Genomic DNA, 18,233 nt, shown 5'->3' on the forward strand with positions numbered 1-18,233 from the left:
ACTTAACTAAATCCTATTTATAGAGTGGGTATGTGAATCGAGAATATCGAATTAATTGATCAATACTACTATAAGAAAATTTCTCAAATATTTTATAACAATGGAGTAATGAACATCAACCTCTAAAATCTAAATAAAGAGAAGTTATACAGGGTATATTAAAAATTGTAGTACAGAGTTATCGTATGCCATTTCTTTATCAAATTTCTATTTTTTTTAATAATATGCACACCAACAAACAATTAAATTGATAATTAAACTATATATCCACACAAAATGAAATTACAATCTACACTTGACTGTGAGAGTGAGGCACACTTATTTAATTTTGATCGCAAGTTATAGAAAATGAAGTGGTAAGTGGAATTTAACACACACATATATAAAAATTGGACAATTATCCTCTAGAAAAAAGACCATTTTTGACCCTCAATAGTTCGACTCCATGTCACAATCAAAGGTACATGTATGTTTTCAAAACTACTCCCAATTATAAAGAAAATAAAATTTTATGTGTGTGTCCACTTTGTTCCCTAAATTATAATACCAATGGCATAATATTCTAAATTTATTTGTATTTGTTCACTCTCTTACCTAAATTATACACGGCAATAATTAAATATCAACATCACTCCCCCTACCACTCGTATCGTGTGTACATTCAAAATATATTATTATTATTACTATTATTATTATTATTATTATTTACTTTGGTGAATTTTTTAATATATTCGGTGCTTTTGAAGTTACGTTTTCCTAATATATATAACTATATATAAAAGTAATAAAATTAAAATTTGTAAAATAATATTGATATAGCCCGATTTAAAAATAAATTTCTCGAAAATAGATTACTCATTAATTAAATGCTGAAATCTATCAATTTATATTTGATTGAAGGAATTCGACCATTCATTATTGCCTTATGGAGTTTTAGCGTGCTCAATCATCTCTTCTTAAGTGGAAAACGATTTAGTACTCTCTTTTTTTATAAACTATGTAGCTAGTTTAGTGGTTAGTACTTTTATTTTTATATTGGATTATTATGTGTGTTTCGTATACTAGTGTATAAAACGATACATTCTAGCTGTTTTGATAATTTACTTGGTATGATTATCTTGTCGTGTCGCCAAAGATTTATATGTATGAGTTTGAATATAGCATACCAAGTCAATGTTTGAATGGAAAATTACCTTAATATATCGTATTTGAGTTTCAACTTAACGAATTCGATCACTATTAAGTTGACCCAATAACAATTCAATATACTCTTGTTAGCCTTAGTTTTATTTTAATTTCAACTAACATTTTGTGATCATAAACACGTGAAGTCAAGTAACCACTTAATGACATCACTTTCACTAACACAAACCAAGTACCATAAAATTGCGATATTTAAAACAAGAAAAGGACAACCAATAATCTTGCATAAATATTGGGCCCTAGTTCTATAATTAACACAAACCACACCTCATTTCCTCTAAACCAAACTAAAAATGCCTTCCACTCCTCCTCCTCAAACCCTCTCTATCAAAAACCAAACTCCCTCCTCCACCCCAAAACTCAGGCCAACCTCCCGCCGGACGCTGTCGTTGTCATCGTCGTCGCGCTCAAACTCCTCGGATTCCTCCCTAGAATCATCACCATTCCTCCTCAACCATCCTTCCCCTCCCCCTAGCCCAATCACCCCTCTAAACTTGATAAGAATCCCTTTCTCTTGGGAGAAAACCCCCGGAATCCCAAAGAAAACCGAGCCCTCCGGCCCCCGCCTCCTCCTCCCTCCACCACCTGCCGCCGCCAAGAAGTGGCGGAGCCAAGAAGAGAAGAAGCACCTCCATAGGTCTAAAAAAGATCCATTTTTTGCAGCAATGATGGAATGCTCCAAAGATGATGATTGTGCAAACATTTGGAATAAGGGGAGTTTGAGTGATAGATTTGGATTCATAAGCATGTACACTTCTTGCAAGAAAACATGTGCAATTTCCGAATCAATTGTCTATGTCCCAAGATCTAGTAGATAATTAAGTTTCTATTTTATGTATATTTTGATGATGTCATAACATTGAATCACTAGCTATGATTTGATGTGTTTTTTCTTCTTGTTTTTGGTATGAGTGTTGAAGGTATTCCACACATGACACAACTATAGGGACAAAGCCAAACTGTCCAAAGCCATGTTGTGGTGAATCAAATATAGTAAATTAATGTGTAACTAGTTTATGATCTACTCTTGTTTTCTTATATTTGTAATACTATTTTACTTAGAAATCAGTGTCATTTCTGGATATCATGTGATGTTTTTTGGCAGTTTGAGTGGAAGCTACATAAACCTCATGTGGGAGTGATTTGGTGTCACACTTGTCACTCTTCACTTTATCTATTCTTTTTTGTGTGATAATTTCTTTAAGGATTAATTGTTAATGAAGTCATAATTAATACTCAGGTTATTTCATTTTCTGGTTTGCACTGCAGTCTGCAGTTTTCCAAAATTTGAATAATTCACTGCGTTTTAAATAAATTCAATTATCGTATTTAATCAAATTTGGAAAAAGTTGAAGTTGCAATTGACATATGGAATGTTTACATGAATCTTGTGACCAGGCACAACATGGATGGGACGAAATGTAAATTAGAGAGTGATAAATTAATGAAGAGTGGAACAACGTTGTTTTCTCGTCCACGTCATCATATTAATGTATGTATACATTGTCACTATTCAGCAACTCATCTGCCCGGATAATATCATCGCGAGACAAATGCGATTTTTTCAAAGTTAGTCATTTTAATTAAACAAAGCGGAATTTGACTATTAAATTCTTTTATTGAGAAAATAACAGTTTGTTTTATCAACCTTATCAAATTAACTACACAAAATATCATTCTACATAAATTATTTAACTCTTTAACATGCATTCGACTAGTTCACTGTCGCCAATATATTTGCCGTTTTATATTGTACTTTAGTGGGTTTCGAAGGTAATTAATTCTACATAGCCATCGTAGTTACCTATATTATTAGAAGTGTACTTTGTAAAACAATAAATTGAGACAAGATATAATAGGAAAAAAACAGGATTTGGGAAGATCAGTACTCGAGTAAAGTGATTATTAAATTCATGATGATGGAGATCAATAATTTCATTTGAGGTGAAAAAATGTTTGATAGTAATTATAGCTAGCTAGCCTTTGATTTTAATTTTCTTAATTAACTCCGACAAGATTGGTTGGAAAACAATATTTAAATAAAAATAAATGTCCGTACAATTTAAAGTCCTATTGTTAAATATAGACCATGTTTGTTCCCTTTTCATGTCATTCTTTTACCAGACATCTTGAAGGTTTAATAATTTCATATATATTTAATTTGTAAACAAATGCAAGAATATTAATATCATTGAGTAGTGTACACTCGTGCTTAAGAATTGTTAAAAAAGATTAGGTAGCAGTCAGTCATCATTGCTAGCTGATGTGTGTGTATTATATATGATATTTTTATTTTTTAATTTAATTAGTAGGACCATATTAATAAGATTCGATCGCATTTTTTAATTTTTTTATTAGTATATATTTTAACCATCAAATTATAAATTACATAAAGAATTAAAATTAAGTTTGTTCATTTATCTTTAACTTCAAAAAATTTAAATAATCCTGTGGAATTTAATTTGTAAAATTTGTAAAGATCTTAATATAATAATAAATATTTTCATAATTTGTAAAAGAATTTGCACGCCTCGAGCCGCTCCCAATAGTAAGAAAGTATTTATTTCTACTACTTTTATTATAGTTGAATAATGATGAATTTGTTAAGTGGGCATTTCTCTTTAGGAATGATGAAAATTAATAATTTGTTCCCCACTTAAGATTTTAGCATCATCTTGTCTATATATAGGTGTCCCACATTTGATTTTAATATTTAAATTCATTTATTGTTATTCTTCAATATATCTAACTCTTTTATGACTTTTATCAACGAGTTCAATATGTAGTTGAAGCATTTTCTTAGCCAATTACTATTAGATAAAATTTTAAAAGTAATACTACTACTAGTACTTAGTACTAGTTATAAAAGGAAAAGATATAAATATGCGAGGAACTTTTGGGGAAACTAGAGTAAATTTATTTCTGAGGATGAGTACGTAATATATATAATAAAAGTTATAACTTATATGTCACTTTAGTTTTGTGTTATTTTTATGAACCGAAAATGTTCAGATTAAAACTCGTGAACAAAGTTCATCAAGAACGATGAGAATATAAATAGAACTAGCAAAAATATTTAGTGTTTTTAAACAGAAATACACAACAACTAAGATCATGCTAATCCATAATTCTTTAATTCAATCTTCTTTTTACGAGAATTCGATTAAGTTTTTTGTTTTTTTTGAGTATTTTTTTAATATATAGCGTTGCTTTCAAATTATAAATGGATCAGTTTTAAAATTTAATTTATCACCGCTTGGGTGTAAATTGAAATGATCTCGATTTCTTTCTTTAATAATCGTGCTTGTTTCAAAAATTATTAATTACTTACATTCTAGATTTAATGCCTATATTTGCATGTATGATTAACACATACTACGATCATATTACATGATAATCAATTATCTATCCATTTCACAAGAATGTTTACTCTTTATTTTTTAATTTATTCCATGAGAATATGCACATTCCAATGTTGAAAGTTATTTTCTCGCTCTTGAGGTGAAACTCATTCTGCATATTGATAATATTTTTAATTACTTTTTTTTTATCTCTGTCTTATTTTTTCAATTATGCATTAAAACTCGCGCTCAACCCAAAGTTCATATTATTATGAGACGGAAGAAGTAATATTATTGTCACTATATATTGCTAGTATGTATTTCTTGTAATAAATTATAGACCGACAGAAAATAATTCAGTTATTTATTAATATCTTTATCACTGTCGGTGTGAAAAAAATGAAGAAAAAACATTCACTTGACTTAGACTCTGGGGTTTAAATATACCTATCTCATATTTATGGCAAAAGATTTATAGTTTTCAATCCTACCAACAAATTCATGTCATAAATAAATGCATGCACCAACCATGATTTTTTTTCTCATTAGTTATTGCTCATATAAGTATACATTCACTTGGTTTATAGTTATTTCTCATTTTAGGGTTCAATTATTAATTATTATTTAGTACAAAGTTCTCACAATTTTTTTCTTGCATTATTGTCGCTTAGTTTAAACCGTGTGATCTATTGATGGCGAAATACCAATGTACAGACAGCAGGATTACTAAATGGGCCATAATTATGTAAATCCAAGCCCAACATAAACCCAATAGGATTAAATAATCGATTTTTGTAGCCCAAATCGGCATGCAAACAATTTCATTTGTTTTTTTGTTCATTTCTTCTTTTTCCCAATCCCAGTTTCTTCAGACCCAAGCTCTCTCCCTCTCGATTTCGCTTTCACTGGTGAATGTAAGCGCGTTACGTTAAACACTTCGTCTATTGCTTCTTGATTTTAGATTTCAATTTATGTTTTTGAGCTGAGCATTTTCTGTTAGAGGTGAGGAGAATGAAAATTCTGAAATGTTGGATTTTGCGATGTTTTGATCAATCCGTAGTAGATTCTTCTTCCGTGATAGAAATTTTTAATCCTAGGTATGTATGTAGGTAATGTGTTGATTCGCCTATTTATTTGTCGAATTTGTGTAATTGTGTTGTTTTCGTTGAGATTAGTTCTATTAGACTATCAGTTATCAATTTGCCAATTTATTGATCGAATTTGATTAAGTTGATTGGATTTTGGTTGCGATTTGTGTTGCTAGGTTCTGAAAGTTTTTCTTTAAATGGCGAATAGCCTTTGAATGAGTGTGAGTGAATCATATTTAATTTTGTCAACCAAGTAGTGACATATTATACTAGTGTTGATTTTGCTTTCACTGATGAATGTAAGTGCGTACAAGTGTTTGCTTTCACTGATTTGTGTTGATTTCCATTTTCCACAATTTTAGTCTTTAGAATGAGTCCTTGATCATTGAGGAATTGTGCTTAAAATCTAGTGTGGTTGAACTTTGATATTGTGCTTAAAATCTAGTGAGTTTGAAGTGTTGAACTTTGATTTTCCATCTCGTTGAGCAACTTCTTCTGCCAAGACTTAGTAGATTATAAACTTTAGTGCTTTGGAATCATCTGAGCATATACAGCGGTGCATATTTATTCACTTGTAGCCATACCTTTCACCTTAGGTTTACTGATTCTGATCTCAAGACGATAAGCATTTGATTTCTGAACTTGTAGATGTCTCGAAGATATGACAGCCGCACAACAATCTTTTCCCCAGAAGGGCGCCTCTACCAAGTTGAGTACGCAATGGAAGCTATTGGAAATGCAGGGAGTGCTATTGGAATTCTGGCTAAAGATGGAGTTGTGTTAGTCGGTGAAAAGAAGGTCATATCCAAGTTGCTCGAAACCTCCACATCAGTCGAGAAGATGTACAAGATTGATGATCACGTAGCGTGTGCTGTGGCTGGAATCATGTCGGATGCCAATATCCTCGTCAACACAGCACGGCTCCAGGCCCAGCGCTACTCATTTGCCTACCAAGAGCCAATGCCACTAGAGCAGCTAGTTCAGTCTCTATGCGACACCAAGCAGGGCTACACACAGTATGGCGGCCTTCGCCCTTTTGGTGTTTCCTTTCTGTTTGCAGGCTGGGACAAGAACTATGGGTTTCAGCTTTACATGAGCGACCCGAGTGGGAATTTCAGTGGCTGGAAAGCTGCAGCAATTGGGGCGAACAACCAAGCTGCACAGTCCATACTCAAGCAGGATTACAAAGACGACATCACCAGAGAAGAGGCTGCCCAGCTTGCTATAAAGGTGCTTAGCAAGACCATGGATAGCACCAGCCTCAACTCGGAGAAGCTTGAATTGGCTGAGATATTCCTGGCTGCTGGGACCGTGAAGTTCCAGATGTGCCCTTCTGATAAGCTCAACAAGATGCTGGTGAAGTCGGGTTTAACGCAACCTTCTGCAGAAGCGTAGTGAGTATGATCCTTACTTCTCGCCTCCATGCTCGACGAGGCCGTGCATTACGTCAAGTTCTTGAAGAATCAGGTCCGGTCTCTCCAAGGGATAGACATATGTAAATTCATTTTTGTTGAGATATAAAGCCTTCGTAATGACATTTTAATGTCTGCTCTCATTTTTGTTTTCTTGCACTTCGATTACATTAGCATTTCATTATTAAATTAATATTGTCCTGGTTTGTGAAAAAATTATCAGTTTTAATTTTACTGTTTTGGTTTGTCTATCTACTTTACTTTTTCTCTCTATTATTTTATCAATTTCATATTTTCTTCATCCAAAAAATAAGCTAATTTTACCACTTTTAGCTCTCCATCAAAATTGGGTTAATTCTAAATAAGGAAAATTTTAAACAACTAATGTTTGATAATGTGGCCATCTATATAGAGTAACTCAAAATGGTAAAATTAACGAAAGGGTATAAAGAGACTTTTTACTAACATTTTCTACTAATTATTTTCATACTTTTCAAAACTCGTGCCGAATCAAACAAGACTAAATATTGCGAACCCAGTGATTATAACATACACCCGGCCGGTTTGCCAAATCGAACTAGAACGAAAAAAGCTATCATTAATTTCTTTTGAGATGTTACCTCACTAGCTTAAATCATAGCTATGGTAAAATCTTAAATATCACAAAGTAGTTAAAAATGATTGTGTGAATTAGGTGGCATGGAGCCCCCATAGTCATCGGAAGAGGAGCTCTTGGAATCTTGATGCCTAAATCTAAATTGCATGCATCAAAAGAGTAAATGATGAGCATTCCACGTGAACTGCTGACATGTTGAGGTGGCATGACCACGTCCCTATCACGTGAATCCTATCCTACGTGTCACTCCACCTCACCAATTAATTAATTGAAAATAATCTCTTATAGGTTAGGGATATTTATTAAGATGGCTGAGATATGAAATGTGATAGTATTGATTTGAGTATTTTTGGGAAGGCAATATGGTAGGTTGCTTCCTAATTCTGAAAAGGGAGATGGTGGTGTTTGTGTGTCAAGAGTCATGTTTCACTAAAAGCTATTTATTCCCCTCTTCAAATCTAACACTCAAAAGTATTACCACTATCTATTACTAATATTAAAAGATGAATCATAAAGTATATAGAAATGATAAGAAGTGGTCAAACAAATCCAGTGGGAACCATGTGATGTTTTGCAGTAAGGCCCCATCTACCTTGTGATCACATTTTAATAATATATGTCATGTAATTTTGCATGCTCATTTGATTTAATTTGAATATGCAGGTCAATATAATAGAAAGTCATAAAATGTAAACAACACAAAACTTGATGTGGTGCAATGAACCCTCTCCCTACTTGATGGATAAACTTGATGTGGTGCAATGAACCCTCTCCCTACTTAATGGATTGTTATCAATAATCTTTTGGAGACATAATGAGGTTAAAGTAGTCATTTTAGATTGTTTTATATTTTTATTTAAATAAATGTTTTGTACATATACCATACTACCCTTGTGCATATAAAAATATTTATTTATATTTAAGAATTACTTGCTTTAGGAAAGTTGTGTGCATTTATATGGATGACATGATTTAAGCAAATATTCTCTGTAATCATCTCACCATAATCCCCGATCTCTCTAACTAATATCGGCTGCATCATATATTGGATTTAATTTTATACTCCACTATTTTGTTTAGGAAGAAGTCCACAATCTCACCATTTTTTTCTAATTCCAAAATTCCACTTGATTTAATTCTACTAACATGAGTCACGAAGACTTGGAAATACATACCATAAATTTTTTGAATTATTCATTCTAACTTCAATCACGAATTTTTTTAAAAATTTATTCTAATATAATGAATTTAAACTTTATTTTAAATAGTACATTATACAATTAACTTTTTAAAATTCTAAACTTATAGGTACTTAATAGATTTGATACTCAATCTTAATTATATTATTACAAAACATTATTGAATCTAGAATTTATGATTATAAAATTAATAAATCAATTTAATTGCTTGAGTTCTTATAGCATCAAATAAAGATTCGAAATTTATATATGCTTTATTTTATTAATGGACAAAATGTTAGGGAACAACAATTTAAATTTGTATGCTAGAATTAAATTGTTACATGGTGTCAAAATAATGTGTTTTAGAATTTTAGAATTTAGAATTTTAAACATTATTATAGAAAAAAAAGTTGATGTGGGTGACTATTACTATTTCGTTGAACAATGACACTAAGAAATTAAGTATGTATATGCATGCAATCATTTTTATGATTCAGAATTTTAGTAATTATTTAATACTAATAAAATAATTTGACGCAAATGACTATTATCCTCTCATTAGATGACACAGGTAGAAATTAAATATATAACATATGTATACTACTGGAGTACTATTTTAGAATTTAGAATTTTAAATATTATTATAGAAAAAAAAAGTTGATGTGGGTGACTATTACTATTTCGTTGAACAATGACACTAAGAAATTAAGTATGTATATGCATGCGATCATTTTTATGATTCAGAATTTTAGTAATTATTTAATACTAATAAAATAATTTGACGCAAATGACTATTATCCTTTCATTAGATGATACAAGTAGAAATTAACTATATAACATATGTATACTACTGGAGTACTATTTTCCAATTTAGAATTTTAAACTTTATTATACAAAAAGATAAAAGTTGATGTGAGTGACTATTACTATTTCGTTGAAAAATGACTCTAAGAAATTAAGTATGTATATGATGCAATCATTTTTATGATTCAAAATTTTAGTAATTATTTAATACTAATAAAATAATTTGACGCAAATGACTATTATCCTTTCATTAGATGATACAAGTAGAAATTAAATATATAACATATGTATACTAACTATTACTATTTCGTTGGATGAAAATAATTAAAAATTAAACATATTCATGTACGTGTATACTTTTTACAATCTAGAACTTTAATATTATTTAATAATAAAATAATTGGATGTAAATGAATATTTTTGTTTTGTTGGAGGATAATATTAAGAAATTAAGTATTCCTATATAACTATTAGATGATTGAATTAAAATGTTTTTATATAATGCAAATTTTGTAGAAAGTCAATTTATGATATGGAGTATCCTTACTAAATTATTGGCTAGCGCTTAGAATCATAAAATAATGGTAATTGCAAAATTAGTGCATTGATTTGAAATGTTCAAATCTTTACGATACTAGTGAATTAATTTCACAAGTGCATTAGTTTGAAAATAAGGGTATATAAGTCCATATTATAATTTGGCTTATGTCAAATTGACATAGGGGTATTATGTCTTGGAGACATTATGTCTCTAAATCATCACTCGATTGTTATTGCCAACAGGCAAGATTGTTGTAACCTTATTTTGTGCACGGATTGATTTATTGTGACCAAATCCATGTCACTTTTAAACAAAAAACATTTTGTCACTTATTTATTTCTCTTAGCATAATTTGTACTCCCTCCGTCCCAAGGTATTAGATCAACTTTTCCTTTTGGGATGTCCCAACATATTAGACTCATTTCCTTTTTTAGCAAAAAACATCTATCTTATTTTATTCTCCACCTACTTTTTTCTCTCTTCTCTTCCCTACTTTTTCCCCCTCTCATACTTTACTCTCTCCACTTTAACTATTTAAATATCAATTCCTTAAATCATATGCCCAAAAGAATTGATTCTAATACTCCGGGACGGAGGGAGTACTTACAATTTACGGGTGAGTGGTTGGTGAAAGATTGTTCCAATTAGGTGAGCAAAATCGTGATAATAAAAAATTATCTAAAAATCAATTTACCTGATATAAGCTTATGATGTGTATAATATAGACTTAGATCTAGGGGGGAATGTATGTGTGCTCTCACGTAAAAAGTTGTTGAACACTTTGACGTTGATTTCATTTAGTGATTTGCTGTGAGTTTGATAACTTTAGCGTTTGAGTTTGCTTAAATCCAGTTGCCTTAAAAGGTTTAGGATCAGGGACGGATCTAGCACGTGCTAAGTCGCCTGCCCTCTGCATCTATAATCTATAATCTATAATCTATAAATATATAAAGTCACAGTTTTTGTTGGCTATTTTCGGCGCGTAACTTAATAAAATGTGAGTTGTGCATATTATAAAAATCTTGACTCATATATTAAATCTCTCATTCTATGGTTGAACGTATTAAATGTAATTTGACTCCTAAAAAGTAGTGCGTGTGACTGAAAAGAAGGACATTTTCTAAACTAACAGTTAATACAATTAGTTTCTAAAAAACTAAATTTATCTTTTTATATCAACAGTTAATCTGCCTAATTCTTACTATGTTATCAATTAATCAAGGAGGACCAAATCAATTCACCCTAAACTATTTAATTGTCTTTTTCAAAAGTTACTTTACATTACTGCAACCATTAGATAATAGAATTAGATTTGAAGAATTGCTCTTATACCTTTGAACCAATGGTTAATATACCCAACTCTAAACGTTAATATGCAACAATACTTCAGAGGCAGAGATCTATAAATACCAATTTTTATTAAAGATAAATTGCATCTTCAGTTTTTCTTCTCTCTCTACAATCTTTAAAACTACTAATGCAATTTCAATTTTTTTGCAGAAACTTCAAGTGAATTGAATAGAGAGGAGACTACAACAACGATATAGTTTCCTCTACTTCTTTTCTCTTTTATTTTGTGTAGTTTATTTGTTTATTATCTAAAAGTATTATTTTTATGGATTTCATGAATCTTAACTAATTTACCTAGCTTCAGTGTTTATCTTTTTAGTTTGTTGTCTCTTTGATCCTATATATAGGCATAAAACAATAAGAAATATATACAACAACTTCTATTACAATAACTTATAAGCTTTTGCAGGCATTACACACAACAAAGGAAGGAGAAGAGATGAAGAATTGAGAAGAGAAGAAGACATTCAAATTAAAGAACCAGAATTCCCAAACTTGAATCTGTAAATATGTAAATACTAATAACTGCAATATTTCTTTTTTAGTAAAAGTATGTTTTATAGTTTCTAATCATTGCATTATTTTCTTTTGAGCATCTATAAATTATGTAAATTCATCATCAACAACAAGAAAAGCCTAACTGATTACAAAAATCAGCAAGGTAATAGCATATTTGATTTAACAAAAAATTTGCAACAACAGCTTACAAAAGATGGAAATATAACGAAGTAGAAGAAAAGAACATAAAAAGTAAATATATAAAAAGTCTTCATAGTTTAATTTTTCTAAATCATTCACAATATGAATTTAATCTAAACAAAATTCGAGATTTAGATCTACAACTACTTTGGTTAGCATAAAAGCCTTTGGTTTTCGAAAATACAATAGTAATATAATCATGAGTTTTAATCAATAATTCATATTGTAGATCTGAAACTGAAAACATATCTTTTATAGATCTAAAATATTTGTTGATATAAAAAAAGTGAAAAAACAGAAAAATAAATGAAAAATGTAATTTCACATATAGATCAACAATTATTGTGTAGATTTAAAACTCAAATGGGTGGAAAAAAAGTTTAGAGGATTGAGTTTTTCCCATTTTTGCATTAATATTAGAGGATTTTGTATCATTCATCGTATGGAGATGGAGATTCAAGAAATCCTTTTGTAAAAAATTATATTCTGTGTAGAGGTTAAAGGCCTCACACAAATCGAGAAATTTCAGAAAAAAGGTCTCAATTCGCGAGATTTAGGATTAAATTAGCTAATCTTTCGTAATATGGGATCGTGGCATGCGAATTTTTCGAAATATGGGTTTTCGAAATTTTATCCATGTTATCTTCCTTTTTCTTATTTGTATATCTTATTTTAATTAACTTATACTCTTTGATCATTTGCCACACATATTTTATTTGTCATTAATATTATTGTTTTTACTCCTCTTAGATCATAAATTAAAATTGTATAAAATTATTTGCCGAATTTAAAATGTTTCATTCATTATAGAGTTAAATTATTCATTTAGTATGCTTCAAGATAAGTACATTTATGTTTTTGTAAATCTTCATGTTGCTTTGAATTCTTATTTTCTACTGTAATTTTTTTATATTTTGTACTATTCATTATTTGAATCTTCTATGTTCCATTCATAGCACGGGTGTTAATTTTAGTTATACATTAAAACTCGTGTCATTTACAACTTTGTCTATTTTTTTGGACAGAGTGAGTATAAATTATAGTGGAGAACAAACCTCTCCGATGGAAGTTGACAATCATAATTAAATACTCACTCTGTTCCAATAAAATTGAACCATTTTCAAACAAATTTATCTTTGGGACTTTCAATTGGACATCTTCTATTCGGCGCTAACTGCATCATCTATAATCTATAATATAATAAAACCAATATAAATTAAATGTAAATATTAATAGTAAATGAAATTTCATTTAAACTAAATACTCCACATATATATACCGGTGGCTGTGATGGTAAAATCACTAAACTGTTTTTTATCCTTCGTTGCTCCCGAAAATTTATTTTTTGGTTTTGTACCACATGCTTGAAATTTACATTTACGTTCATTTTTTCTCAAAACCCGTCTAAACTCCGGTCTTAATTCATTTATTACGTAGGCATTATCAACCATATCATTTCCAATGTGTATCTCTGGAGCGTATTTGCCCCTATTTATTTCCCGATAGACTTTGATGCATCTTTCAGTAGGATTGGAACTCCAAGTATGCCGAAATCTGAAAAACATGAGTTATAAATAAACAACAATAACTTGTGAATAACAATTGAACACTAAAAAAATAAAAAACAAATAGTATAATACTTATTGGAAATGGTTTTTGAATAGTGAATTTAAATAATCACGTGGCTTGTTTGCATTTCATTTTATATCTTTTGCGTTTTGAAGTACAACATTGTGAATTAAAGCACAACAGAGGATCTGCTTCCCTCTCCCCTCTTCTTCCCCAATGTATGGAAACATATCCTTAGTTGTGCTATAAATCACAACATGAGGTGATGTGGTATAATCGCAAGAAATATAGAATGAAACTCAAACCTTAAAACTTTGTTTCATTTAATGCCTTTTTCCCATAATTAAATATTCAAATGCCAGACATGATTCCTAAATAAATGCATAATATAAATGCAACATGCTTCCTGATATAAATGCAAGCATGCTTCCTAATATAAATGTAGCGTTCCCTCTCACCTGTCACCTATCATTTTCTTCCCCAGACTCTCTCTGCAATTTTCCTTAAACATGTATACCTTTTTCTTATTTTCTTTGATTTGCAGTGTATATTAAGGGTAAACTAATAACTTTTTTTTTAATATAAAACAATGTTCTATACATTCATTTTTTATTTCTAACATCAAATTGGAGATTAAGATGATTAGTTCTCTACGTAGAAACCTTTCTTTTTTTATTTTACAAAATTAAAGAACTAATTGTGCTTATTTCTTTTGCCCCCAATAATTTCTGCAATTACTGCGGCAATTACAAGTTCGGGTGTCATCCCTACAGATTTATAGACCCATGTCCATGGAAGGCCGTTTTGACAACAAACGAATCCTATGATCTGTTAGAGGAGAAGTACTGTGAAGAAAAGAAAGAGAAGTACAAGAGGGAGAAAGAGGGGGAGGAAGAGGAGGACGATAATTAGCCTTGTTACGTTTTTATTATTTCTAATGTTATTTTATATTCTATTTTAAAAATGGTCAAAGGTTAGAATAGAATATAAAATAATATTATAAATAATAAAAAAGTAACAAGACTAATTATCACCCTCCTCCTCCCCCTCATTCTCCCTCATGTACTTCTCTTTCTTTTTTTCATAGTACTTCTCCTCTAACAGATTATAAGATTCGTCTATTGCTAAGTCGGCCTTCTATGGACATGGGTCCATAAATCTCCAGGGATGACCCCTAAACTTGTAATTGCCGCAGTTAGGGGTGAGCAAAAAAATCGAAAACCGAATATCCGAACTGAACCAAACCGCAATTTTGAAATTCGATTCGGTTTAGTTTCGGTTCGGTATTAAAAAACACAAAAATTTCGGTTTTTCGGTTCGGTTTGGGCAACCGTCGGTTATAACCGATAACTGATAATTAGAAGAAATTATAATTTACTTTCAAACTTTGTCACAATGAAATAAATTGTAATTTAAATCTAAATTTGTTAAAAGTCTCGTATTGCAATGTCAAAAAAATCCATTTTAATTTGTGTCACTATCAATTTTAGTATTATACTTATAAATTTATATCTCAAAGTCAATAAAGTGCTTAAGCATTACTATTTTAAAAAAAGAATAACCCTTCACTTATTATTGGAGAAAAGTTTTTAAATTATAGATCATGTAAATTTTAAGTCTTTTTAAGTGCCTAAACAATTTATGTATTACTTGTAAATAGGATAATAATAATAATAATAAAGTAGATCAAAAGTTAAAAATCATAAACAACTTTCATTTCAATTCAGCTAGTTCGGTTATAACTAATAACCTACCGGTTCTAACCGAGTCGGTTAATTAAGTAACCGAATTTGAGATCGGGCGGTTCCGATTAGTTTTTTGATGAATTTTGGGGTCGGTTAACCGACCGAATAACCACCCCTAATTTCAGCCGCCGTCCCTTTTTTTCTAGAAAAAATAAAAGAAATTGAAAATTAAAATAATAAGACTCAATTCCTAGTCTCCTATCTTTAATCATTGCACTGTGTTTGTGTATTAGGTGTGAGAGAAATTGAGATGTAAACAAGACACAAAAGAAGGTGTTTATCTTGAATCGAGATTCATTTACGCAAACATAGACAAATTAGGATGAGGAATGTAGATTCATTTCCATTATTAAAAAGACTAGTGATTTAGAGACATAATGTCTCTATGTCATAACACCCTTATGGTTTTTTTGCCATAATTTTATTTCATATTATGACTAATTTACCATAGTGTCAGATTAAGGCTATATATCTAGTTTAGGAAAATTAAATCAAATTAAATACCTATACCTAAATGCATGTTTATTAATCAGAGATAAACTTGAATCATGGTTCAAAATAATAGATGGATTTTAAAAAAAATTTAGTGTAATGTACGTAACACTTAATTAAAAAATCATTATTTTCGATTATAAATATTATTATAGTAGTATTAATAAACACACTATATAACCAAATTATTATATTTAATTATAAAGTAATTTGATAACTTATGTGCAAAAAAAATCCCAATTGTGTCGAACTTTTCATTTTTGGAATGGAATAGGATCAAGATCAAACCTTATTCCATGGTATTTACATGAGGTTCCTCTTTAAGAAAGTCCCGGGGAGGGCTTAGTTGATCCATGATTTATGTTTCATCTTTCGTTTCCTTTTCGTTTGTTTCGAGAAATCTATCGATCCATTCCGATGTTTATTCAAACAAATTTTGTATCGTTATCGTATCGAAAATATCGATATGAAAGAATTTCATATTGTTACCGTATCGAAAGTTTCACTATACCAGATTTTGGTAATACATAAATTTTGGTATGGAAAATATCTATACCGTTACCGTATCAAAATTTCGGTATAGTGTACTGTACTCGGTATATCGAAATTAAATGATATCTATTTATGATTTTAGGGTTTCCAATAAATATTTTTGAATATATAAATAAATTAAATGGATATCTATTTATAATTAAAAATTTTTAATCTTAAAAAATTAAATTATACTCCCTCCATCCACGAAAAATAGGATTGTTCCATTTTTATTCCTCGTCCAGTAAAGAAGATGAGTTGTTTGTTGGGCTTGGGCCTTTAGGAATTAGTGATTTAGCCCACTTATTCATTTATACACGTGGCCGTTTTTTTATCCTTGAACTTTTTTTTGTTGCCACATGACAGCATATTATTCGTCCACGTGCATAAATGATTGGCTATGAATGGTGGTATGATGTTACTTTAAGAGGTGGTGGCACCCTAACACTCCCCTATAGGGATCAGGTCCATAAGTGAAATTCTGTTAAAAATCAAAGCAAATCTCAGTCATTTGATCCTGTGATATAACCGTTAGATTAATGTCACGTGTCATCTAATAATGTGGATTGTGTAGTCTAATACACTTTGGTCTAATAGATTGTGCAATCTAATAATGTAGCCCAATTGATAATGTAACACTTTTAGTGTAATAATGTAGTTCATATATTATGATCACAACCATCCAATCTAAGGATCCAAGGGCTGTGATTTACTTTGATTTTTGACAGAATTTGTCTTATGGACTATCGTGCACCTCTACATGTATATATTACATATGTTTATATATTAATGAGAATTGATAATTTTAAATTATTATCTTTATAAGGTAGATCCATATGCACGTCCCCTTAATTGCTCTTTTTATGAGCTTAGTATTATAGATATAAAAAATATGATCATATATAACAGAAAATAACATCCAAAAATTTAAAAATCTATACATATATAAAAGACGAGTTTTGACATTCTTTTGAAATATTTATAAGTTTTGAGTATAGATTTTAATATTTATAAGTTTTGGGTTCCATAACATTTTTTTCTTGATTTTATTATCTTTAAATGATATAACCGCTCTACAGAACAAAAAAAATTGAAGAGGTCGTGCACTCGATAGTCTATTTTCTTAATGATTATGGAAACCGTTCTCCATTGAATTACCTTAATATTTGGTGTTGAAAAATAATTAAATTACAACCGATTTACACCTAATTCAAATCCATAATTGAAAAAATCATGTAACTGCCGATTGTAGACCTTAATATATGGTGTGAGGAAATTATTTAATCACCTTCATTTCGCATTTAATATAAATCCATTACTAAAAGAAGTTTGAAGGTTATAAAAGGGGAAGTATCCATGATATATTTCGAATCAAAATTTTTTCTGCTATCAAATCTGTGACTTTTTAATTCATGATATATTAGTCTTGCTATTTTTATGTAAATATTGCATATACATATATGCAGGATTTATAGATGAGAGAATACCATCGATTCTGCAAAACTATGGCATCAGAGGCTATAGGGCAGTAGGTAATAGAGAATCCTTTTAATGTTTTTGGTTGAATTTGTGTACAATGATGATATGGAGAAATCAAAAGCGAAGAAAAGTGATGTTGGTGGTGTGAAGTTTTGTATTTCTGTTTCTCATTCGTCGTCGGT

General features: G+C 30.1%; 2 protein-coding genes across 4 annotated transcripts; both read left to right on the forward strand.

The window, feature by feature from the left end:
- Window positions 1-1,474: 1,474 nt before the first annotated feature.
- On the forward strand, window positions 1,475-2,287 carry LOC125224153 (uncharacterized). The gene has a single exon (XM_048127510.2). It carries the CDS (start codon window positions 1,497-1,499, stop codon window positions 2,019-2,021), a length of 525 nt encoding a protein of 174 aa, XP_047983467.1. The 5' UTR covers window positions 1,475-1,496; the 3' UTR covers window positions 2,022-2,287.
- Window positions 2,288-5,270: 2,983 nt separating this feature from the next.
- LOC125219142 (proteasome subunit alpha type-4-like) lies at window positions 5,271-7,295 on the forward strand. Of its 3 annotated transcripts, none has more exons than XM_048121026.2 (2): window positions 5,271-5,458; window positions 6,281-7,295. In XM_048121026.2, the coding sequence occupies exons 1-2, from the start codon at window positions 5,354-5,356 to the stop codon at window positions 7,025-7,027; spliced, it is 852 nt and encodes a 283-aa protein (XP_047976983.2). In that variant the 5' UTR covers window positions 5,271-5,353; the 3' UTR covers window positions 7,028-7,295. The 3 variants fall into 3 exon arrangements, with proteins under 3 accessions (XP_047976983.2, XP_047976984.2, XP_047976985.2); XM_048121027.2 differs by having other exon boundaries at window positions 5,407-5,546; XM_048121028.2 differs by lacking the exon at window positions 5,271-5,458 and adding an exon at window positions 5,617-5,641.
- Window positions 7,296-18,233: the final 10,938 nt, after the last annotated feature.

This window comes from Salvia hispanica, chromosome 1 (genome assembly GCF_029641045.1).
Source record: "Salvia hispanica isolate PSC_SH4W2 chromosome 1, Shi_PSC_v1, whole genome shotgun sequence".
Classification (NCBI taxonomy): Eukaryota; Viridiplantae; Streptophyta; class Magnoliopsida; order Lamiales; family Lamiaceae; genus Salvia; species Salvia hispanica.

Coding starts and splice junctions, on each gene's coding strand:
- LOC125224153 (XM_048127510.2), top strand. CDS start 1,497: ATGCCTTCCACTCCTCCTCCTCAAACCCTCTCTATCAAAAACCAAACT.
- LOC125219142 (XM_048121026.2), top strand. CDS start 5,354: ATGCAAACAATTTCATTTGTTTTTTTGTTCATTTCTTCTTTTTCCCAA. Junction 5,459..6,280: donor TTTCGCTTTCACTGGTGAAT/GTAAGCGCGTTA, acceptor CTGAACTTGTAG/ATGTCTCGAAGATATGACAG.